The 25,911-nt window shown below is 51.7% G+C and overlaps 1 protein-coding gene across 2 annotated transcripts in view; it reads right to left on the bottom strand.

Moving 5' to 3' along the window:
- The window catches only part of ABR (ABR activator of RhoGEF and GTPase), a 176,676-nt gene that overhangs the window by 84,399 nt on the left and 66,366 nt on the right, over nt 1-25,911 (bottom strand). For both annotated transcript variants that reach the window (XM_057714642.1, XM_057714643.1), the window contains exon 2: nt 8,027-8,211. In XM_057714642.1, the coding sequence (XP_057570625.1) occupies nt 8,027-8,211 (185 nt within the window). The remainder of the gene's footprint in view (nt 1-8,026; nt 8,212-25,911) is intronic.

Here is a 25,911-nt window from a genome sequence, read left to right on the forward strand (position 1 = left end):
CAGGGAGTGACCAGACAGTGTTTCAATGCACCCCTCCCGCTGACATCAGATTACTCTTTCTAAAACATTGCTCATTCTGTACCCAGCAGGAAGCCACCAAGTCAGCCCTAACAAGGGCAGTGGGGCCCCCGCTGATGACTCAAATGATCTAACTGTTGACAACAACCTCTGCTGTATGCTGTCCCCTAAAAGGGCCAGGTGCATTCTCACCTCCAGGCCTTGACCTGGCTTGGAGCCCTCTCTCCCTCCACTCTGCCCATCCCTGGCCCTTCCAACTGCCTTGGCAGGAGCTCACGTCCCCCCTCCAGATTGTCTGGAGTTCAGCGGACCCTGGGCCAATGAGAACTGACCCCAGGGGCCAGTGCCAGAGGCAGGTGGAGTCAGCTACAGCCACAGATGGCATCAGACTCATCCTCTTCTTGATAACATGCTCCTCCCTCTGCCTTCCCTTTTTCTGCTATAGCCGAAGTTACTCCAGCTCATACACAGAGGTCAATTACATGAAGCAAATGTTGGACACAAGCCGGTACAGGACACTGCTTATACAGTAAAACAATAAAAACAAAATCAAAAAACCTCTCCTGGATTTTGGATTTGAATCCTCATTCTGTCTCTTGCCAGCTGTGTGACCCTGGACAAGTCATTCAAACTCTCTGGGCCTCAGTTTCTTTGGCTGTAAAATGGGGATAATTCTAGTACCAACTCTAGGTTTGCAGGGAGGACCAGCACCTGTGGGGCAGCGCCCAAGCACATGTTGAGCCCTCAGCAGGCACCAGCTATTCTCCTCTTCTTTGGCAGGGGTGGTGGGGTGTGGGGAGTGCAGGAGGGGGAGCCCTAGCCCACTCCCAGCCTCACCTCCCACCTCTTGCAATAAACGCAGTGCCCTGGCCACACCAGACCATTCTCCTTTTCTCACACCTCCAGAGGTTTTCCCACATTCCAGAACTTACAGAGCCTCTTTTTCTACGATGTCCTTCCTGACCAGTGCCTGGGTGGAATACTACCTGCCCTCTGAGCCTGCCTCCTACATGCTGCCCTCCCTGCTCCCCCCACCTGCGGTCACATGGCTCTCCCCTTGGGATGCTGTACATCTTTCAAGCCTTGAAACTGAGGGATTGTGTGTGTGTGTGTGTCTGTGTGTAGGGGGGTGAGGGGTAACCATGTTCATGCTAATTCCCCACAGCACCCAGAACAAGATCTTGTAAAAAGTGGGTGCTCAGGGAGTTCCCTGGTTGCCTAGTGGTTGGGACTCCAGACTTTTACTGACGTGGCCCAGGTTCAACCCTGGTTGGGGAACTGAGATCCCGCAAGCTGCACGGCACAACCAAAAAAAAACCAAAACAAAAAAAAACCAAAAACTGGGTGCTCAGAAAATACTTAATGAGTAGAAATGACCCCAGGGGGCTTACATGGCAAGCCAAGGAGATAAATCTAGGGGTTCGGGTTGGGTGAATGGTACCTATGGAAACTGGTCATCCACAGTGACACCGCCAAAGGGGCCTCTGCCCGGCAGGAATGTCACTGGGAGCTGAGCCACCTCTGCCAGGTTTACAGTGGAGACAGGAAGGTCCAAGGGCAGCCAGAGCTGGGGGCTCATAGAGAACTGGGTTCACATCCCAGGAGAGACTCAAAGTCAACTATCACCTAGAGAGCTGGTCCTTGTTGGTGCAGACTGCGTGTTTTCACAGCTGCTGTGTCACTCGGTCCTCCCAGTAGCCCTTCCACATAGCAGGTGTTTATCATCATTTACAGTGGAGGGAAACAAATCTCTACAGGTTGTCCAAAGTCACAGATCCAGAAAGAGGTAAAGTGAGGGTACTAGGCTCCTGAACTGGAGAGGTGGCAGAGAACAGTGGTGTTGAGCACCCACCACCTCACCAGCTATGGGACCTCAAGTAGGTCATGTCAGCTCTTTGCACCTTAGTTTTCACATCTGTAAAATGGGGCAATAATGGTGCCTACCTCTCAAGGTGTGGTGAGGACTAAATGAGTTAGTGTTTATAAAGTGCTACAACAGTGTGTGGCATTTAGTAAGTACTATGGAAACATTTCTCTTCTTTCTCTTCTTCTTTCTGCCACACAGGCAGGAGGGTGGGGGGGGGGGGTCTGTGTGGCCCTCCTGATAGAAGCAACCAGCCCATAACCCTGTGGGAGGAAGGTCCACAAGAGCATCATCAGAGCATAATAGAGTGAAAGAAAGCTCTAGCACCCACTAGTGGAGGAACTAGGTGAGGACGACGAAAAAGAGAGTCTGTGGGTAAGAGCCAGCCTGCTGCTGGGATGCTCCCTGCCCTTCTGCGCCCTGGCAGAGCCCAGAGCCCAGGGGGCCGTCCAGCCTCTGCCTCCTGGCGGCTCATCTGTGTGGCCAAATGTCTCAAAGTGAAGGCTCTTCAGAGGCAATGTCACACCTCTTGGTGTGATTATGAGTCCGTAGGCCTCCCTGCCCCACCCCCAAAGACTCCGGAGCCTCAAAGGCAGAGGATGGGTCTGGCTGGGCTCACTCTCCTATCCACTGTCCCTGGGACCTGCAGGAGACGAGCAAACCTTCTCTGAAAACACGCTGCTTTGGAAGTAGCCTTCCTGGCAGATGTGAAACATGTGAACACACGACGATCCCAGCACACTAGCAGGGAGAGGGAGATCCCAGACAGGCTGTAAGAGCTGCAGGAATGCACCAGGTAGGCCAGGTATGGTTAATCAGAGAAGCCCAGCTCCCAGACAGGTGTGAAAGGGGGGGATGGGCCAGAAAGGCCAGGGAGGGCCGGCTGTGGAGGGCCTGAGGGCCAAAACCAGGGCACTGTGTCTCCCTACTTCCTATTTACATCCTCCTCGACTCAGACAAGCCGAGGAACCCCCTGAGCTGTCGTTTCTTCACCTACAAAATGGGCGGCTCTCCCAGCGGTTGGAGGGATAGGTGGTAATGGAGCTCATGGGCTCCTGGCACGGCACCTGGCCCATGGGGGAGCTAGGCAGGCTCCTCCTCTTTGCAGGGAGACCAACGATCTAGAAGAGGGGCAATGAGAAGCAAAGCTGCTGAGGCAGGAGGTCAGCAACTTGAGGGGAGATGTCTCTGGTTTTATCTGCAGCGGGTAACTCCTCAGAGACATAAAGATGGGGGCAGCTGCCAACCCACCGAACCCAGGCCTCGAACACCGATCAGAGGGAACAGACTGCGGAGCCATCTCAGATGCTCCCAGCTCTCCATGTGGCTTCTCCTTTCACCTCGAAGCAACCTCCTTGTCCTGCAACCTCAGATCCCAAGCCCCAAGCCTTCAGAAGGGACCAGGAAGGGAAGAGGGGGCACCGATTCATCCCGGCTTCATCCCAAGACTGTATCTGCCCTCCCTCCCTGCTCCCTGGCTATCCCAGTGCGACTTGGTTCAATTCCATAAACACTGAGTGAACACCCTTAGGTGCCCAGGAGCTGCTGATTGGGGGCCCCGGAGGTGATCCAGGATCAGAGCTCCCCATCTTGCAGGGCAGACATGCCCCACGAGTAGCTGTGCACAGTCCCCAGACAGCAGAGGGCTCAGCCATGGGCTGGGAAAGCTTCACAGGGGAGGTGGTGTCTGACTGGACCTGGCAGCACCACACAGATTCCAGTGTCAGAAAGACCCAAGTTTAGGGACTTCCCGGCAGTCCAGTGGTTAAGACTCTACGCGTCCAACGCAGGGGGCGTGGGTTCAATCCCTGGTTGGGAAATTAGGATCCCACATGCTGGCATGGCCAAAAAAAAAGAAAGACCCAAGTCTAAGTATATCTCTGGCTCCACTGGCTGGTCTTGGGCAAATGTCACCTCTCTGAGCCTCAGTTTCCTCAGTTCCTAAAATGATGATCATTGCACCCACCTCACAAGGTTGTGGCAAGTCTTAAATGAAACAACCCTTGTAAAAGGCTCAGGGTGAGTCTACGTAGCTGGAGGGTGGGGGAGGGTACTGGGGGAGGGGGGAAAATGAGAAGGATGACAACGGGGTTCATTTCAACTCTCCGCCACCCATCTTTAAACTCTCCTGCCATCTGCAGTCTGAGCCCTTCAATTCAGCAGTTAGGACACTAACATGTACAGACTCCACAAATTACAAAGCGCTCTGACACCATCTCACAGAAGTCCCCCGACAGCTGTGTGAGGTCAGGAGGGAGGAAATTCTCAGTATCTTCACTTTACAGGAGCAAACTAGAGCTCAGAGAGGGTGAGGGATACCCCTGAGGTCACACAGCTAGAAAGTGGTGGTGCTGAGAAAATACCCGGCTCTTCTCTCTGCCTTGAGGTCCCTTTTCACTGCACCTCCTGAGAGGGGAGGCAGAGGAGTCCATGGCTTGTGGGGTACACGCTTTTCTATAAGACCATGGTCCTGGCAGAGGAACGTGTGTCCTGCTTGTCAGTGAGATGAAGAGTCCCACCCCTCCTTCCCAGGGTGAAAGCAGGTCCACTCTGCTGAACTGCACCCCCGGAGGGAGCTGCGCTTAGCCTGGGCTTGGGGAGAGCGAGGGTCTGCAGGGCAGGGCTTCAGCTTTCACCCTGACACCCCACTGGGCTGCACATCTACGATGAGGAGCCGTGAGGCAGCAGGGGCGTCGTGCTGGGGAGTGAGAAGCACGTGTCCTGTAACACTGGAGACCCGGTTTCACCTGGGCTACCACGCCTGGGAGTTCAGATCCAACCCCAGAAAGGAGGCTGCAAAAGCAGATGCAGTCGTGACCCAGCAAATATTCACTGGACCGGGTTCTTGCAGTGCTCCGGGCTCCCCACCCCACTAAAGATCGGTGGGGAGAGTCTCATGGGCCCCTGGCACCAAGGATGGAGGACGCACAGTGAGCCGGGCCCAGTGCTGCAGGCCTCCCCTGAGCTATCCTGCTCCATCGTCTCAACAGCCCTTCAGGTGGCTGATCTTACTTAGAGATGAGGAAACTGAAGCTCAGAGGGGTTAGGACAATGATCCCACAGCTAAAAAGCAGCACATGTTCATCCATCCAAAGCTCACAGACCTTCCATTCTCTGAGCTGCTGGGAGAGTAAGACCGTGAGGGCTAGTTTTACGTGTCAACCTGACAGGGCCACAGGTGCCCAGACATTTGGCCACACGTTATTCTGGGTGTGTCTGTGAGGGTGTTTCTGGATGAGATTAACACTTGAATCAGTTGAATGAGGAAAGCAGATTGCCTTCCCAATGTGGGTGGGCCTCTTCTAACCAGTTGAAGGCCTGGATAGAACAAAAAGATGAAGTAAGGGAGAATTCACTCCCTCTGCCTGCCTTCGAGCTGGGACATAGGTCTGCTCCTGCCTTTGGATGCACTACGGACTAGGACTTACACCATCGACTCTCCTGATTCTCCAGCCTTTGAACTTGAAGTGGAACTAACTATACCATCAGTTCTCCTGGGTTTCTAGCTGGCTGACTGCAGATCTTGGGACTTCTTAGCCTCCATAATCTAGTGAGCCAGTTCCTTACAATAAATCATTCTTCTTTCTCTGTATCTTAATGGTTCTGTTTCTCTGGAGAACCGTAATACAAAGACCAAACCCTGCGCTTCCAGGAACAAGTTGGCTGCCTATTTGGGTGTGGAATGCCCGAGTGCCAGAGGCCAGATATCTGAATATCTAGAACAATCATCTGATTTGGTTCAAAAGTCCCCTTGGTTCCCAACACCCCAACAGGAAGCCTGGCAGGGAGGGGACCTGCCTGGTCAAATAAGCAGAGCCAAGTAGCAGAAACCTTGGCTTTCTTTTTCTTTCCTTTTTTTTTTTTTTTTTAAAAAACAAAAAAACAAAAAAAACTGAAACAGGCCCCAAGTACTCAGGAAGAAGTGTGTCAACTCTCTCCAGCACCCCAATGTAAACAGCAATACTTGCTGAGCCCACTAGATGGGGCCAGTGATACAGCAGAAAGGGCAGAAATGCAACTCTGGAGGGAAGGCAGGCAGGCAGCGGGGTGCACTGGGCTGGAATCTTTGCTAAGATCCCGAAGTTGGATTAGTGCTCCCCACCCCTACCTGGTATCACTTCTAGCCAATGGTGCAAAAATTAATCCTGGGGCTCCCAAGCACTTTGGTCAGTTGTCACTGTAGCATCTCTCAGCTTTCAAAGTCCTCAAATCAAGTTCTCCCCTTGTGAGTCACCAAGCAAAACGGGCAGCAATGCAATAAAGGACGTCCCTGCCCTGAAGCCTCAGAGCTCCAGGCGGGGGTATCTCCCCATGATGCCTGTGACCCGTTTCACTAGAGAAAGCACCTGAGTACCTTTCACCAGGGAATCTACAAGTCGATGGACAAGCACTGCAGCAAGGTGGTCACATGACGAGGGAAGGAGACAGGACAGGAAGCAAGAAGGAGGGCAAAGAGGGGAAAGGGAAATGGTTTCTCTCTTCAGCAAGTGGCTCTAATCTGACCACAAGTTCTCAACTCTCAGCTAGCACTCCTGGTGCTGTGTTGAGTCCTACAGTGAATCTTTCTGCACCTGCTCACAGGGGTAATAGCTGAGTCTCTGGGATGGGAGGGGGATGTCTCTAAGTCCCAATGTGGTCAGAGACCTAAAGGCAGAGATGGGAAGGAAGAGTTTCCACCTTGCTTCCCCTGGTTGGAGTCAGTTCAGGTCCCAGAGTACCCTCTCCTCCATCAGTAGCAAGAATCCTGCCCTGTAGGTCCAAGATGGCTGTCTCTCACCTGCCACCTTTCCTTAGGACAACAGGACAACACCCCAGAATGCCAGCTGTGGGGGGCCTGAACCTGACCAATACCCCTGCCCATCACCTCCACCTCCCACCTCCCCGCCACCATCCCTTCCCAAACTTGCACTGCCTGGCAGCTGATAAGCTCTGCCTAGGCCTCTGTTGCTATGGCAACAATGTGGCTTCCCCCAAGTGGGAAGCTGGTTGCCAAGGCCCTTGTTGCCAAAGGCTATAACAGCCACCCCGGTGTGTGAAGAGGGGGTGAGCGCTCTATGCAGGGGTGGAAGGTGGCCGAGGAGGCTGGAAGGGAAGGAAGCAGGGGGTTCTCAAGAAGTGGTAGAGTCCAGGCAGCCCCCTGGCTGAAGGGGGGTGGGGCACTGCTGGGCCCTGCAGGAGGGAGACAAGTATCTCATGGCATCTCAGTAACTGCTCCTCAGGGCTATTAGAGGGAAGAAAGGGGACCCCCTACAAAACACACCTGGACAAGCCCCCTACCAAGCAGGACCAAGCAATCCAAGCCCCACCCCACCCCCACCCACCAAAGAAGAAATGGCTTTGATTCTTCTCAATTTCAGAAAAACAGCCCCCAGGAATCCCTCTGTCTCACTTGCTCCTGTGTCTCAGACACATGTGCACAAGCTGAGCCCAGACAGAGCTGGTCCCTGTGTGGCCAGGATCAGCATTAATTACAAGGACTGCAAACCTCCACACCTCTCTATCTCCCAGCCTGTCTCAGAGCACACCCTCAATATTGCTCATAAAATGCTTCTCTTTGGAGCAGAGCTCTCGTCAGTGGACAAGAGGAGAGGTGGACACCATCACGGCTCACTCCCTTCCAGAGTTAACAGAGGAGGGCTGGACGGGGCCCCTGGTCCTCAGGGAGTGCTACGGAAGCTGCTCACTGCCCCCACGGCTGGCACTGAGGCCAGCCTTGGTTTGCTGAGCCAGCACCTGTGCACTTACAGCCCGCAGGTCACATGCAGCCACTGCCCAGCCCGGGCCTAGAGAGGAGAGCCTGTTCCCTCCCCAAGGCCCCATCCTGCTAGAGAGGAGCTGAGAGAGAAAGCTGAAAGAGGCCGTGAAGTGTCCAGGAGGCAGGGGGAGCAGATGGCTGGTAGAGGAGACAGGGAAAGGTGCAGGGGTGACAGAGAGTGCAGCAGGTGGGGGGGGGGGGGCACCTAGTCTGAGAGGCCCAGGACCAGAATGAGATGATGAGGGCACCAAAAACAAGCCCACATTTCCCCCAACCTGCACCCTAGTAGTGCCCCAAGCAGAGCCGGGCCCGCAACACCTGTGCCTGCCTACTCTCCTCCCTGAAAGCCCCCTCTTCCCAAACCTAGGAGGAAAAGCAGGTGTACCTACCCCAGGTGCCAGCCCCTCGGGTGGGGCGGGGGAGATGCTGTCCCCGCCGCCCTGGCTCCGGGCACTGAGCTGGGGCGACATGGTGGGCGACTCATCGATGTACGGCATGGTCTCCGAGCCCTCCGGGGGCCCCTTCTGCTCCTCATTCCCCTCTCCGTCGTAGTCGTCTGTTCCGTAGCTGAAGTCTGAGACAAGGAACAAGAAAGGCCACTGAGAGTCCTCCACGAGGGCTGCCAGGGACTGGTAGCGCAGTGGGCGCCGGCGGCGGCCCCCGGCTGCCATGCCCCCGGCCACACCATCCACGCCCGGCCCGGGCAGGGCTGCACGGCCAGGGGCGCCAGCGGGCACCGGACACTGCGGTTCGGGGGCCGCTGGGAGTCGACGGGGAGCGGCTCCGCTGTTGCCACCTGCTTAATAGCAGGTCAGTCGCACATTTCGAACTGCTGCTTCCTTTCCCTCCTGCCTCATTCCAAGTCTAAAAATTAGCAGTGGGAGCAGGAGGCAGGATGCTTCCAACTCTCCTCTCTGAGTCACCATTTTGCTTTTTATAGGGAATAAGGAGGTGGGGGCGGGCCGAGCGATGTCACTTCCCGAGCCCCTCCTCCCTGGGTACCATTTGTACACTGAGCCCCATCCCTGGATGGGCGGTGGCAGAGCAGAGCTCGGGGTGGGGGCTGGGGAACGGCACCCGAGGGAGCCCTCGCCCCTCTGAACAAGGCTCCGCGCAGGTCAGAGCCCAGGGCTGGCAGAGTGTGGGCGAGGAGGCGGCCCGGGCCTGGCAGGGACGTGGCTGCACAGCAGACTCCTCAAAAGCCGGCACTGATTTCAGTAATTTCAATGTAGGCTTCCTTGGGAGAAGGAGGGAAGAAAAGGCCACAGGGAAGTCAAGCTGCCATTAACCCTGTTGGCGCTGCCTGCAGCACTCAGGGGCCAGAGCCCCGGCACAGACACCCCCTTCCAGGACAGCGGGCCGGGTCCTTGAGGGCGCAAGGCAGCATCTCAGAAAGGCCCCCAATTGCACCCCACCAGTGGGGGGTCTCTCCTGCAGCCGCGTGAGGGACTCTCCCCACCTCCACCCCTGGCTGGGTTCATCCATCCTCTGCTCAGACATCACTTCCTCCAGGGTGTCCTCCTTGGCGTCCCAGCTCACAACTACAGTGTGTGGCCTTCTAGTGCCCCTGGTGATCCTGCCCACTCGTCCCTGAGTGCCTGGGGCAGGAACTGGGTGTCAGTCACCGCTGTGTGCCCAGCACCCCCGGCTAACACACAGCAGGATCTGGGGATCGCGTGTGGAGTGAGTGAATGGGCAGAGGAATGCACTGTCCCTCTCAGGTCTGAGGCTTGAGCCAAGTTCTCGGCGGGGCCCTGGCTCCTCCTCCTGTGTCACAACACACCAGCCCCCAGGGCAGCCAGCAGCCTGAGAATGGTGTCAACGGGTCACCAGGGCGCCTGGCCACGGCCACACTCAGTCCAATCTGGCCCTTTGGCAGCCGAGAGCCTCCCCCAGCCTCGCTGCACCTGTTCCCGCTGACTTCCTCTCCAGTCCCTGTGCTGACGGCCCATTAAGCTGTCAGGGACATTAGCGGTTGTTTTTTTCCCAGGACGGGCGTGCACGTGAGCAGCCACAGGACCTAGCGATCCAGCCGCTGGGAGTGTGTGTGTTCCAGGCACCTGGGAAACAGCACCCACTGCCGGGAGGACACAGGACCTCTATCTCAGGCAGACGGGGGTGAGCTGACTGCTATTTCCAGGGGGCAGGAGGGAGGAAGAGGAGCCACGGCATCCGGGCTGCTGGAGCCTGGCACTGTGAGGGAGCCCAGCTATTTGATGAGGCTTACTCATTTTGAAGAAGCACAAGGAGGGAAGGAAACACTACGTGAACCTGCTGTCACTCCTTCAGGAGGCTCCAGGCTGCCCTGTCAGCCTGTCAAGGCTGGGGGTGTGAGCTGTGGTGAACACCAGCCTGGCCAACAGTTCAGATTCCAGCAGGCTGCGCTGATTCTCCTGTACAGTGACCAATTCCCAGGGGTCACAAGACCAAAGCCTTCACTCTCAAGACATTTCCCAAGGGAAAGGGTAGAAGGGAACACAGGGAAGGTGGTGAGGCTTAGCTCTACCACCCAGTCTGGAGCTGCCTGGGTCGTGGCAGCGTGGGAAGGTCTCTGTCCCCGCTCCCCCCCCCGCCATGTGTGCCCAATTCACTCTTATCAGAGTGGTGGCCGTGGACCACATCTCCACCTAGCCACATCAGTGAGGCTGTTCTTACCATCCCCAGTTCACAGACAGAGACACTGAGGCTCAGATTGGCACAGAGAGGATCTGAACCGAAGTCTGTCTGTCTCCAAATGCCATCTCTTCCCTTCTGAATCTCACGTACCTTCTAGAGAAATCTCCTTCTACAGCCCTCCTCATCACAGAAGGCTGACCAAAGAGGGGAGACAGAGGAGCCAGCCACAGCAGCAGTGGGGCCCAGGCGTGGAGGAGAGCGCCCACCATGCCCTCTGCAAATGCTCCTGAATACTGCCCCTTTCGTCCCACCCTCCAGGAGACCCTGACAGCCCAGGAAGCCTGCTAGAGACCCCAGAGCCTCCTACCAGGAAAAGGGACACAGAAAAGACAGAGAAACCAACCCTCCGAGAAAGGAGGAGCCCTGGGGACCCAGGAGGATGGAAATCTGCCAAACACAGCCTTTAGTTAGTGAAGGTCCACAGACAGGAAGGCGGAGTGGGCCATGGCTTGGCCACCAGGTGTCAAAAGAGAGAGAAGGCAGAGGAGGCTGCTGACAGCCATTTCCCCTCCTGGTAACAGAAATCTCATTATCTTTGGAGTGGCAGTGTGCTCCGTGGCTAGCTAAAAGGCTACTTTTCCTAGTGGTGTGGGCCATGTGATGAAGTTCTGGCCAAAGAGATATTGAGTGGATATGTGTGGAACTTTGAAGAAAGTTACTGAGGTTGTTTTAGCTGGAAAGTATTTTTCCCCTCTCTCCATGCTTCCTCCTTCTGTTGCCAGTTTGGAAAGCACATAGGATAGATGGAGCTCCAGCAGCCATACTGAACCATGAGGTTACCTTAAGAATAGAAGCCAGTGTTGAACATAGCTGAGCACATAGCTAGGAGAGCTAGGAGCCTGGGCAGGTGATGGCACAATGAGCCAACATACCACCCCAGGAATGTCTACCTCTGGCCTTCTTTTACATGAGAGAAGAAAAATGCCTATGTTAAGTCATTGTTATTTAGTTATGTTATATGCAGTCAAACCTAATTATAACTGATCCAGATGGCTTTCCCTGACATTCTATCTGAGTGCTTTCCCCACTGTCTTCACTGTTCCTTCTAGTCTCCCTGGTGGAATCCTCTTTCCCTGCCCAGCCCTTAAAAATTGGTATTCTTTATACATCCTAATAACAGAATACAGCTCAGCAATAAAAGGGACAAACTACTGAGACACACAGAAATGACTCTTATAGGCATTATGCTAAGTGAAAGAAGCCAGACACAAAAGAACACATCCTGTATGGCTCCACTTATATGAAGTTCTAGAACAGGCAAAATTAATTTATGCTTGGAAATAAAAAGTGAAAACAGTGGTTGCTTCTGAGGGTCAGGTAGGGACAGGAGTTGGCTTTAAGGAGCAATGGGAATTTTCTAGGGTGATGGAAATGTGCTGCATCTTGACAGGGATTTGGGGGTACACAGGTGGATGCATTCATTAAGATTTGTGCATTTCATTAAATATTGAACTCTAGTTAATGATATGCATGCTTAAGTGTCAAAGTGAAATGTACTGATGTTTGCAACTTACTCTGAAATACACAAAAAACAGGATGGGTGGACGATGTTCAAAGGGATGGACAGATGTGTGATAAAGCGAGTGGCGAAAAATGGTAATTATAGACTCCAGATGGTGGGTACATGGGTGTTCACTACACAATTCTTTAAACTTTTAGGTATGTTTGGAAACTTCTCATAATTAAATGATGGGGGGAAATTGGTGTTCTCCAGGCTTCTGTCACCTCTACTTTACTCCCTCTCCCAAATTTTATTTATATTCTAGGGAGAGGTCTGTGCGGCAGACCCATCTCTTTGATTGTTTCCTGGACATCTCCCCATCCCCCCAGGAACTTCAAACCCAACCTTTTCCTGAGCTTATTCTGCCAGATCACTCATGCTGGAAACCTAGGAGTCATTCCAGATTCCTCCCTCTTCCTGTTCATCTCCTACACCCTGAAGTATCCCCACTCCGTATCCTCATCCCCACCCTCACCAGCTCTTACAAGGACAAGTCCAACGTTCTTTCCCTGTGACTGCCAGACTGCAAATCTGATCGTTGTTTCTCCCCTGGTCAAAATCTAACAGTTCCCCGCTCAAACTCCTCGGCTCAAGGCCTTTCATGGTCAGCACCTGACTCTTCCTTTACAGAGTCATATTCTGCTGCCCTGTAATATCAGACATCTTCTAGGTAGGTCCCTGAAAGAGTCTGAATAGTAGCACCCAGATATATATGTCCAAATCCTAACCTTGGTACCTATAAATGTGACCTTATTTAGTAAAAAGGTCTTTGGAGATGTACTTAAGTTAAGGATCTCTAGATGAGATGATCCTAGATTAACTGAGTGGGATTTAAATTTGATGACGTGTCCTTATAGGAAACAGAAGCGGAGAAGACACAGACACACAGAAGAAACCCATGTGAAGATGGAGGCATAGATGGGAGTTATGCGGCCAAAAGCCAAGGAATGCCTGGAGCCACCAGAAGTTGTTAAGAGGCAAGCAGGCTCAGTAGTTGTGGTGCATGGTCTTAGTTGCTCCACAGCATGTGGGATCTTCCCAGACCAGGGATCTAACCTGTGTCCCCTGCAATGGCAGGTAGATTCTTAACCACTGCACCACCAGGGAAGTCCTCTATTTGTTTTCAAGTCACCAAGTTTGTGATAATTTTTTTAGTGACAGCCCTATGAAATTAACACAGTCCCCAAACACACTCACTGTTTCCCACCTCTGGACCTTTGCACATGCTGTTCCTATAGCCAGAACACTCTCCTCACCCCTTGTCTACCCAGCGAAGTCCTATTTAGCCTTCAAATCCAGCTCAGTTCCACTCTTCTCCTATGAACCTCCTTGTCTCCTGAATATATAAAGTGCTTTTGCAATCCAATGAGAAAAAGACAAATACCTCAACTTTCTAAATGAGTTAGAGAACTACAAATGCCCAACACATGTATATGTACATACACACATATACAATATATATAATAAGTGTTAACCTCACTTGTAATCAAAGAAAATGCAAACTTCTATTTTTTGCAATTTTCCTATCAAATCAGCAAGGAAAATACCTAAACTTGTAAGGGAAAAGGCACTCTCAGAAACTCTTGAAGGGGGCTTCCCTGGTGGCACAGTCATTAAGAATCCATCTGCCAAGGCAGGGGACACGGGTTCGAGCCCTGGTCTGGGAAGATCCCACATGCCGAGGAGCAACTAAGCCCGTGTGCCACAACTACTGAGCCTGCGTGCTAGAGCGCGAGCCATAACTACTGAGCCCATGTGCCACAACTACTGAAGCTCATGCGCCTAGAGCCCATGCTCTGCAACAAGAGAAGCCACCACAATGAGAAGCCCGTGCACCACAATGAAGAGTAGCCCCCACTCACAGCAACTAGAGAAAGCCCATGTACAGCAACAAAGACCCAATGCAGCCAACAAATAATTAATTAAAAAAAAAAAAGAAAAACTCTTGGAGGATATGTACAACTGGCACAACTTTTCTGGAGTCAATTTGGTATCAAAAGCTTTAACAGTTGGTACAGCTTTTAACCCAGCATAATCCAAGACTGTGTCCTAAGAAATTAATTATAAATGTACATAAAAATAAAGTTACAAGGTTATTAATCAGAGAGCTGTTTATGATTGTAAAATATTAAAAACAAGCTGAATGATTAATTATAGGGAATTGGTTGAAGTAAATTATGGTATTTCTCCAAGACAGACTACTATGTAATCATTAAAAATTATACGGATGTGGGCTTCCTAGGTGACGCAGTGGTTAAGAATTCGCCTGCCAATGCAGGGGACACGGGTTCGATCCTTGCTCCAGGAAGATCCCACATGCCTCGGAACAACTAAGCCCATGCGCCACAACTACTGAGCCTGCGCTTTAGAGCCCATGAGCCACAACTATTGAGCCCATGTGCTGCAACTACTGAAGCCCATGTGCCTAGAGCCTGTGCTCCGCAACAAGAGAAGCCATGGCAATGAGGAGCCCATGCACCACAACGAAGAGTAGCCCCCACTCACCACAACTAAAAGAAAGCTCGTGCACAGCAAAGAAGACCCAACACAGCCAATAAAATTAATTAATTAATTTAAAAAATTATATGGATGATTTACATCACCTTATTAAGTGAAAAAAGAAATTAATAATAGGATGTACAGTAACTACGTTTGAAAAAAAGTCTGTACGTGCATATGTTGCCTAAAAGGCAACAACACATTATAAAACATGCAGATTTTGAGAATTTGGGAGAAATTAATACATGCTCTCTGTTCTCTAGGTTACTAGTAGTCACTGCTTATCTCCTACTCAATATCTATCTTCTCTTCTTCCCTGCTTACCTCATGCTGGTTTTATATGAGGTGGCAATGAACCCAGTCCCAGGCAAAATACCCCCTTTCTTTGCCTCACTTACAACTAGGAGTGGCTATTTGACTTAGTTCTGGTCAGTGAGATGCAATTGAAGGCCTCTAGCAAGGCCTTTGCTTTGATAATTAAAAGGGACTTTTTGCCCTGAACTCAGATGTGACGACTGGAGCTACAGTGGCCATATTGCTGCCATGAGGAAATGATCAAGAAAGAACATAGACAATTTCCCTGATGCTCTTGAGCTACTGAGCCACACTAGAAATAGCCTACCTCATTTCTTGTTAAACAGGAACTATAAGCCCCTAAGTGAAATCCTCACAGTCCAGTAGAGGAAGACATAAAAATATCCTAGATGCTACAACAGAAGTACCTCACAGGCAAGGCAGAGAGGAGGGAGCAGGAAAGAGTACGGATGAGGGGGTGGCTGGATGGGCTTGGGTGATACTTCGAGGGAGGTGGTTTATCACTGTGGCTAAGAGCAAGGACCCTGGGGTCATACCGCTTAGATTTCAATCCAGGCTCCATCACTTACCACTCCTCTGTGCTCCCTGGTGGTTCAGTGGTTAAGAATCCACCTTCCAATGCAGGGGACGTGAGTTCAATCCCTGGTCGGGGAACTAAGATCCCACATGCTGCAGGGCAACTAAGCCTGCACAGCTTGCAGCCCGCGTGCCACAACTAGAGAGAAGCCCATGCACTGCAACTGAAGAGCCCATGGGCCACAATGAAAGATTCTGCATGCCACAACGAAGATCCCACATGCTGCAACTAAGACCCAACGCAGCCAAATAAAGAAAGAAATATTTTTAAAAAATATTGGTTAAACCAATGTCTGTGAAAGAGGATGACGAAGAGATGGAGTGCACAGGACAACTGCGAGGATAAAGCTGGATAACACACGCAAAGCACTTAGCACATACCAAGCACCCAATAAATCTTAGCTGCTATTATTAATATAATTAATTGAATCCTGAAACATGTGTGGGTGCTTGCCAGGCAGATGGGGGACAGGAGCAGAGTTCTAGGCAATGAGAAGAGGCTTGGCAAAGGCACAAAGTGTGAAACAGCAGGGTCCCTTAAGGGGACTATAAATAGCCTGGCCTGGCTGGAACACTGAGTGAGCAGGGGGTGAGGGGCACACAGCACTGGAGAAGTGGGCACAGACCAGCACACTGGGGGCCTTGTGAGTCAAGCTAAGAGTTAGGCGGGACTCAGTGGGGACAGTCGAACTGGACCATTACCCGCAGTGGAGTCTTGCCAGCCACATCGCTGCCGAGCATCTCTAATTTTAGATAATTCCTCCCGATGTATATGTTCCTGGGTCGAGTTACAACGCAGGCAGAATCCCGTGACCTCCAGATCGCTTAGGAATCACCCAGATTGGGACCACATGTGAATATAGGCTTACCTATTCAAAGCCTGTGATAGAGCCTGTGCCAGATGACGGGATATGAACCAGCCAGTGACAGACCACAGAGACCTCAGACATGCTCTTTTCGGGCAATGTGGAGCGCTGACCAGTGGGGGCAGGTTCAAACCCAAATGACCAGCCCTCACTTCCACCACCTTCAGCCCTGGTAGGTGCAAGGGGGAGGAAGGGGCGCCTGGATGGCCTGGAGGCACACAGGGGTCAGGCTGTTTACTACCCTCCCCTGAGACTGTCCAGCACCAATGACTGAGGGACACCACCAAGAATTCACCCCGGTTTCCCAACCCCTAAAACAGATGCTGAGGGCAGTTTGAGGGATCTTTCCAACCTCCTCTTGGACAATCTAAGAACCTGCAGATGCAGGATAAAGATAAGTTCTAGGTGTGGAATGGTCCTGCCCTCCCAGCAGTGGGGGGACAAGGGCTAATACTAGGTGATAAACTCATTTCCTGCCCTAGAACTAATGCTGGGAGTGGGGTGGAGGCAGAACCTTGGGAGAACAGCGGAGAGAAGCTCAGACCTGACCATCCTTCCCACCAAAGCAGCATCAAACATCTTCAGAGAGCATCAAAAGTCTCTGTATGTCACACGCTGTGTCAGGCGGTGACAGAGCCACAGGGCACAGACTCTGTCCTCCCTTCCAGGACTTCACAGTGTGGCCCTAGCATGCTCACTGTCTTCTGTGACTGTGCCGGGCCCTAGGCTGTACACTACCTCATTTCACCTTCAGAGCAACCCTATGATGAACGAATCTTACAATGTGCTGAGCAAAAGAAACCAGACACAAAGGAGCACACACCGCAGGATTCCATTTCGATGAAGGTCTAGAGCAGGCAAAATGAACAGACAGTGATGGAAGTTCACAGCAGTGGCTACCTGGGGGTGGGCTGCAGGAGGCAGGGGGTATTAATTGGGAAAAGGGCATAAGGAAACTTTCTGGGTTACTGGAAACACTCTACATCTTGATCCGGGTGGGTACATGAGCAGACGTATGTAAGAGTTCTGGTGCACTTAAATTTTTAAAAAAAATCTAAGAACCAAGTTAAGTAGTACCATTATTGACACCTTCAGGACCCCGTGACCCCAGCTGACCCTGGAGACCCCATCGGGAGCCCCTCGATGGTGGCATGGCACCAAGGTGAGGCATCCTGGGACCAGCCCCTTTCCCATGGGACAAGCCGTCACCTCCTCAGCATCTCCTAATCTACGACTAGTGGAACAGGGAGGTGGGAACCAGGACGGGACAGTGGTCAAGGACATGGGCGTTGAGTCACACTCAGGTTCCAATCCCAGTGTTACCACATAAGAGCCACGGGACCTTGGGCAAGCTCCTTAACCTTCCAGAGTCTCAGTTTCTTCATCTGTAAAATAGAGATAACACACAATGCCTATACCTTATGAGTTTTTTGGTGGGGGTCCCCATGAAAAAATAAATGCAATGCAAGGCGCCTGGTCCAGGGCAGGTGCTAAATAAAAAAGTAGCTATTATCATTACTACCCCAGTCCTCTTCCTGAGCAGTAAGTGCCCTCGGGATCTCCTAGTCCTTGAAAAACAACAAAACAAAAAAAAACAAATGGGAGCCTTGGAAACATATAACTGGGCTAGGCTCCGGCGGGCTTTCCTTCAACAGCGGACCCACCAGTTCAACAGTCAGCCTGCATTCAGTAGATGCAGCATCAAGCAAGGCATCACAGGCCACGGAAGTGTTTAAAACTTGAACTTGGGAACTCCCTGACAGTCCAGTGGTTAGGACTCAGCATTTTCACTGCCATGCGCCCAGGTTCAACCTCTGGTCCAGGAACTAAGATCCCTCAGGCCCCGCAGTGCAGCCAAAACAAAAATATAAATAAATATTAAAAAATAATATAAAATTTGAACTTCAGTTCAACACCAGTCGAACTTCAGTTGAACACCCGTTCCAACCGTCCCTACACACTGGAATCCCTGGGGAGTCTGGTGTCAGGCTCCCAACCCAGAGATCCATAGTGAGTTGGTGTGAGGTGGCTGAGGCAGCAGAGCTGGTAAAAGCTCCCCAGGTGATTTCTAATGCAGTGTAAGGCTGAGAACCACCAGTTTCGGACAAGGACCCTGAGGTCACAGCCCCTAAAGTCAAATGAAACTAAACTTTGAAAGAACCCCAGGAAGTCATCAGCCAGGCTGTGTAAGAAGCACAGGAAAGGTTACTTGTAAGAGGCAGGGTTTGACTTAAGTCTTGAAGGACTGGGAGCTCTTCTGGCAAAGAGGTGAAGGGGGCGCACAGATAGGGCTTTACTGTGGGCAGGCAGGGAGGGCAGCCCCTATCCCATTCACACAGAGCTCTAAGCCTTGGTCCGTAGTAGCTGCCTGGACTGCAGGATGGCATCCCCCTCAACCCCAGGCCTTCAGGCAGGTCTGGAGCAGGGACACTATCCGCGCAAAGGAGCAACTGGAAGACAGGGCAGAGGAAACCCTGCAGCTAGTTCCGGGTGGTGCGGCCGCGTAGCTGGAACGCTCAGTTCTGGCTCCGCCCCCGCTGCTGAGAACAGACTCAGGCCCCCTGAGGAGGTGCGGCTCGGCCTCTCTGGTTGCCATGGAGACGCGATCCTATCCTCCACCTCCAGGCTCCCCCCAGGGAAGAAGGCAGAGACCGTGGCCGCCTGGAGAAGCCAGGACTCCAAAGCCTGAGACAAAGAAGTCCTAGGTTTGGGGCATCGGTAGCAGGGGCAGAAGAGGCAGGCGAGGGATGGGAGCCCTGCCAACGGGCCCTGGGCAGAGAAGGGAGAGCGGCTTCGCCGCGTCCAGGCTCAGAAAACTGGACAAGAAACGCTATTATCTGCACCGTGTTTTACAGTGTACAAATCGAGGCCACTGCCAGGATCTCATTTCATTCTCAAAACCTGGGGAGGCTGTCAGAGTAGATATTACTCTCCCATTTTACACAGGAGATAACTGAGGCTCAAAGAGGTTCTCGGTCTCACCCACAGCCACCTGGCTAATAAACAACTGAGCCACAACTTAAGGCCTGCTCTTTGGATCAAGTCTATTGCTTTTTGTACTTTGACATAATTCCCAACCCAGGCAGAGGGGCCTAAAATTCCTAACTGATCTGTAGGAAATGCAGTTATATGCCCACCAAACATACAGGAATAATGGTGCAGAATGACCAGGTGACCTTACTGCAATGGAGGAGAACTTACTGCATGTGTAAATAAGCAACAGTCATTCAACGAACATCTCCTAAATTACTGTGGACCAGAGACAGTGACAGGAACAGACCCCATGCAGGACTCAGCACCCCCAGCTCTGCTACCAGCAGACCATCAGCCAGTCAACAGGATACAATGAGTGTGGGCCGGGCCAGAAGTCAAACAGATCTGGGTTCTGGTCCCAGCTCTACACAGCCTTTCCTTTCCTTCTTCACTGTAAAATGGGATGATGCAGCTGGCCTGCTCAACCCACAGGGCTGCTCTGAAGATCAATGAGAGATACCAAACAAGAAGAGTATTTCACAAACAGTATAGTCGTCAATCAGACCAAAAAAAAAAAAAGAAGAAGAAAAACCCAAAAAACAAAACAAAACAAAAAACCCTCAAAAGCCTTTGGTGTATACATTCTGGCTTCCCCACTAGGTGGCAGGAGTCTGGAAGGCAAGGACGGCCCTTTTCTATTTACTTCATTTTCTATTACTTTTCTATTACTTCATGGCACTCAGGACAGTATTCACACACAGTGGATGCTGGATAACTGCCAACTGGCTGATACAATTCCTTAAAAATCCTCTAATCTCTTCCCATAACAGCCAATTCAATTACTTAGGGTCTGGGGCCAGGAGGTCACTGACAAATCCTATAGAAGTTCTACCCTTTGATAGAGTTAACAGCTTTAACTTGCCTCCTGCTTCCCCTCTGAACTGTCATGAACTGATAACAAGTAATGATCCCTGACTGATTTGATTTAAGGCTCTGCTCTTCTTCCCCTCTCCCTACTTCCTGGTGGGAAATGCGACTGGGTCCCCAAGGGGGAGAAGGGGGAGCAGCTAGGAGGCGATGGAGGAGGAAGAATCAAAGGACCATTATGACAATGACCTTCGGATCCAATCCCACGTATCACCAGCCTGGGATGGGCTCCTCAGAGCCCCTCTCCCATATATGGTTTCATGAGTCCTTGGGGTATTTATGAAAAATTAAATGACTCTCAATCTAGTGCTGAGAAGAAGGCAGGGTCAGTTCAGGGAACAAACATTCAATACCAGGTCCAGAGAGGTCAGTAAGACTCTCCAAGTGGCCTTGCACATTGGTGGCAGCCAGGATCAGAATCTATGACCCCCACCTATTACATCAGGGGCCCCCTTCAATCCCAGAGCCTGGTGGCTCCAGGCTCCCCACCCCCGCCTGCAGAATCAGCCAAGACATTCCCAACCTGCACACACTTACACACCCTCACCCATACACCCACAGAAACACCCTGCACCTCTGTCCATTGCTGCCAGGAGGCCGGGCTCACTGGCATTCAGCTCAAGCTGCTGGCGCTCCACTCAGAGTCTCCCTAGACCTTAAAACATTTCTACGATTGTCAGGGCCATTAGAGGGTGCCTCAAAACTCACGTCCTCCTCCCTTCCCCTCAGTTCCAGAATGCCAGTGGTTTCGCCTACTCCAGCTCTGTCACTCACTGAGGGGAGATGAGAGAAACTCCCCAAGTCAATGGCCTCTTCCTGAACACCAAAGTCACCTTTCCTCTGGCAGTGCAAAGCCATGTGAGGGCTAAGCCAGGGAAGGGCAATGGGGTCCCCACAGCCAGCTCATTTCTGCTCTTTGCCCACACACACACACACACACACACACACACACACACACACACACACACACACACACACACACACACACACACACCCTCCTTAAGGCCCTGACACCTCTGGCTCCCACTGCTCTGGTCAGCCCTGGTGCACAATTCTCCCTCTCCTTCTTCCCCCATGGCAGTGACCTTGAAGGCCCTGGGTGCCAGATGGTGCAGCCTCCATCCGTCTGGGTCCTTGAGTGACCATGTGGAGCAGAGGCCACACCCTACTTGCCATGGACCAGGTAAGCATGTAGCAACCCTCGCTTGTACTCATCATGGGGATTCAGGACTAGCTGGTTCGCCGGTATTACCAGCCTGCCCTCCAGCTCCTCCATGTGGGGTCAACCGGCCTCCCCAGTCTCAGAGAGGCTCCAGGTACCCTGCCCAACACCTGACAGTCGCTTTCTCCTAACACCACCCAGGCTGGGCACATGGTGAACCATCGCTGCCCTCCTCCTGTTCAGGAGAGAACCAGGAACCCAGCACCCTCTTTTGAAGGCAGAGGGGAAGGAAATCCGGCATGTCCTCAAGCAAGCAGGTTGGTGCCAGGAGAACTGACATCTCAGTGTTTGGTAGAAGCAGACACCAGAGGGCCAAGCCTTCCCCACCAGCTTGGTGAGCCACCCACCCTCCCGGGGCCAAGTCAGTGGGCCCATCCCTGACCAAGCCCCAAGGATGACCTATTGCTGATGTATGAAGTAAGCCCAAAAGTAGACAGGGAACACCCACATTCATTGCAGTATTATTCGAAATAGTCAAAAGGTGGAAGCAACCCAAATGTCCATTGGTGGATGAATGGATAAACAAAGTGGGGCGTATACAAACAATGGAATATTATTCAGTCTAAAAACAAAGGAAATTCCAGCATATGCTACAATGAGGATGAACCTTGAGGACGTTATACTAAGTGAAATAAGCAGTCACAAAAAGACTATATGATCCCACTTATACAGCATTCTTAGAGTAGTTCACAGAGACACAGAGACAGGAAGCAGAATGATGGTTCCCAGAGGCTGGGGGTGGGGAGAGATGGCGAGTTAGAGGTGGGAAGTGAGTGTTTAATGGGTGCAGGGTTTCAGTTTTGCAAGATGAACGAGTTCTGGTCGCAGACGGTGGTGATGGTTGCACAACAATGTGAATGTACTTAATGCCCCTGAACTGCATACTTGAAAATGATTACGATGGTAAATTTTATGTTATGTGTATTTTACTGCAACTTTAAAAACAGAATAAAATATAACTTCAAAAAAAGCACATAGGGAAGGAGCTATACCGGAGAAACTCTTTCATGGGAATTAGCAGGGGGCAATGGGACTAAACTAAGCCCGGAACCCATCAGCTTCCAAAGAGGGCTTTCGAGTCACCTTCTAAATTACAAAGCCAGGTTCCACCTCCGTAGCTCATGTCTGTTTTGCTGCCAACTTCCTGGCACAAGACAAGCCCTAGGCAGGGGCTGCCAGGCATTTGTCGGCTTCAATTCCAATACTCCTTCCTCCATCAGGCAGCACCCGGGCACCCACTACAAGTTCACCTGTCAATAGCAATGGCAATGTCTTGGGGAACGTGCAGAACCCCAGGGGTCATGGCTGGATATGAAACTTCCCCCAAATCACCCCTTTGCCCTGGCTCTGCCCCTATCTCTCTGCCACCTCCCAAGTCCTTCACTCAGATCCACACAGCTCCATCCTCCCACCTGACAGCAAGAGATGCCAGCCTTACCTCCAACAAGAAGGCAGCCTCCTCCAAGAATCAAGCTCAGGACCAGACATGGCCCAGGGGCTGACAGGGGACAGGGGGTTGGGAGGGGTGGGCGGTGGAAAGGAAAAAGAGATGTTTCAACTTGGCCCCCATAGCAAGGGTGGCTGTAGACCACAGGTCAGAGAGGACAGGAGAGAGACAGGCAGCAGGGTCTCCAGGGCTGGCAGCACCTGCCCTGCCCCAGGTATTTACACTGGAACCACCTGTGTGCAGGCAGACTGGTGGGATGAGGCCAGAGCAGCAATGGCCAAGGTTAATTACCTCTGCTCCCTGGAGAGCTCCTGGAAACGTCCCTTTCATGCCTGAGCATCTGAGCATGAGAGGAGAGGAGGGGCACAGTTCCTACAAAAACTGGCTGATGTCAGAGGCCACATCTCATGCCCAGGACCTGTGGGCAGGCAAGTGAGCACAACCCAGTCTCTCAGAAAAATAAAAACAAGATTCTGAATTGGAGGCAGAAAAGGGTTACACGATCTGGAGGCTTCTGCTAGGAGCCATGAAAGGACATAGTTGTGTACTGTGCTTTTATAGCACTTGCTTTGGAGCCCGGCTTCCAGAACGCAAATCCAAGTTTTAGCTGTGTGACCTCAGGCAACTTGCTTAACCTCTCTGTGTCTTAGCATCCTCCTTTATACAATGAAGATAATAATAATAAAACTATTTCATAGAGCTTTAAATGAGTTAGTTCAAGTAGAGGCACCAAGAACAGTGCCTGCCATGTAGTAAATAAGGTGAGTTGCTGTTATTGCTGATTTCGTTATTTTTGTAAGTGTCTTAATTATTTCTCCTTACAATCCTGGCCCTGGGGAAGACAGGAAGCCCAGTTTGTCTGGAAGTAGCTGCATGTTATGTGGGCAGCAGACAGGTGACCCAAGCACCACAAAGGCACAAGAGAATGCCCTCCCTACACACGGCAACTGCACTCCCACTTCCCCTGCCTGCTCCTCCTGGGGCCCCTGTCAACTCCTAGCCCTAGATCTGAGCTCCTTCCTGGGAGCCTGGGGCCCTTCAACACGGTTAGGCAAGCAATCCAGGCACAAGGTCTGCAGCAATATCCTCCACAGCTCCACACCAGAGAGGGCGGAGCACCCAGCCTCCTGGGAAACACAAAGGGAGGGAGGGAAAGAGGGAGGGGCATCACGCGCAGGTACAGGTCTCCCTGGGCCCCCGCAAATGCACAGGGCACAGCCATCAACACCCAGAAGCTCACAAGTGCAGCCACGAGCCTTCCCTCTCACTGCCAGTATACTGGGTGTGTGTGTGTGCATGTATGTGCACACACACACACACACACACACACACACTCCTCAGGGTAGACCACACAAGTTAATTTGCTATTACATTTCCAGAAGGTATGAGCAGAGACAGTAGAACATTTTGGTCAAGAGCTCATGCCCTGGGACTTTCTAGGTGGCGTAGCGGTTAAGAATCCGCCTGCCAATACAGGGGACATGGGTTCGATCCCTGCCCCAGGAAGATACCACATGCCACAGAGCAACTAAGCTCGTGCCCCACAACTATTGAGCGTGTGCTCTAGAGCCCATGAGCCACAACTATTGAGCCCCTGTGCTGCAACTACGGAAGCCCACGTGCCTAGAGCCCATGCTCCACAACAAGAGAAGCCACCACAACGAGGAGCCCGCACACCACAATGAAGAGTAGCCCCTGCTCGCAGCAACTACAGAAAGCCCATGTGCAGCAACAAGGACCCAACACAGCCAATTAATTAATTAATTAATTAAAAAAAAAGAAAAAGAGCTCATGCCCTGGAGCCAGACTGCCTGGGCTTGAATCCCCAGCTCTACTTCTTACCAGCTGTGTGACCTTGAGCAAATCACACAACCTCTCTGTGCCTCTGTTTCATCTTCAAAATGGAATAATAGCAACCAAACTCCCAGAGATTCTGTGAAAATGAAATGAGTAATTATATCTAAAGTGCACTCAGAAGAGTGACGGCACCATCTGAGGTTTGTTTGTTTTTTCCTGGCTGTGCCTTGCGGCATGTGGTATCTTAGTTCCCAGATCAGGGATCAAATCCATGCCCCTGCAGTGGAAGCTCGGAGTCCTAACCAATGGACTGCCAGGGAATTCCCACCATCTGAGTATTAACTGCTGTTACTATGCCTCATAAACTCAGCAAGTCAGATCTTATGACTGCCAGGTTCTCCATGAGGCCCTAGTTCTCCTCTGGTTCTACATCTTAGCCCCGACCAGATCCACCAGACCCCTCTCTGCTGAGAACTCATCTGACAACTGGTCCGCACCCCTAGAGGGCCCCAGGCAGAAATCCCAGGCTGTTTCTGTACGAAGTCTGGGCTTTGTCAACACCCTGCCCTGATCTCACCAACTGCTTCCTGGGTTTACCTCTGTCCACAGGCAACGCCCACATCTCTCATTCTTCCCGTTCAGAAATCAGAAATAGCTCCAGTCAACCATTCCCCACATAAAAACTGTGTTTTTCTCTGGGGAGAAAGATTGCCAAGATTTTTCCAATAGAAGATGTACAGGGTGTTTCTTTACTGGACGTCCTAAGAATTCCTGTTTCTAAGGGCATCTGGAATCCAGAAGAACACTGGACATAAAGCCCAAAGATTTAGGTTTAAGTCTTTGGACAAGTCACTGAAACTCTCTGGGCCCCAGGGCTTGCTCCCTTGCAGAACGGGGACAACATTGCCCACTCCTCAGTGCAGAGGCAAGTGTCTAGTGCAATGCCCAGCTCACAGAAGGTGCTCAGTGTGGCTGAAATGTGGACTTTTTACTTCCTTTTCCATTGCAGGCAAAATGTGAGAGGAGAGATCTGAACTAAGGACAGTGCTGGCTTGGCCAAGCAGCTATTATCATTAGCAAGATGACGAGCTCTGTCAGGTGGTTTTGAAAAAAAAATCATGACGCAGCCTGGGCAGGTTTTATTGGCCGGTATTCAGAGCAGCCCTCTGTTCTGGATGACAGGTTGCATCCTGGTCCCGGTTTACTTGGTCAAATCACCCACTGCCCTCAGAATAAGGCAGAAAGGAGCCAGTTGCGTCCTCTGTCAAACATGCCCAACCTGGTCAATGTCCACAGTTTCTGAAGCAGCTGCCTATCACGCTCACCTAAGCAGATGACACATCTCCCTGTGGCAGAGCTGGGAATACAGACCCCGTGTGCCTATCACAAGACATCATCACAAGGCGAGAAAACCACACCCTGCAACTAACTCATCCTTCTCACTGGTTTGAAGCCTAGTGGTCACCATAGCAACA

Source organism: Hippopotamus amphibius, chromosome 17 (assembly GCF_030028045.1).
Source record: "Hippopotamus amphibius kiboko isolate mHipAmp2 chromosome 17, mHipAmp2.hap2, whole genome shotgun sequence".
Lineage (NCBI taxonomy): Eukaryota > Metazoa > Chordata > Mammalia > Artiodactyla > Hippopotamidae > Hippopotamus > Hippopotamus amphibius.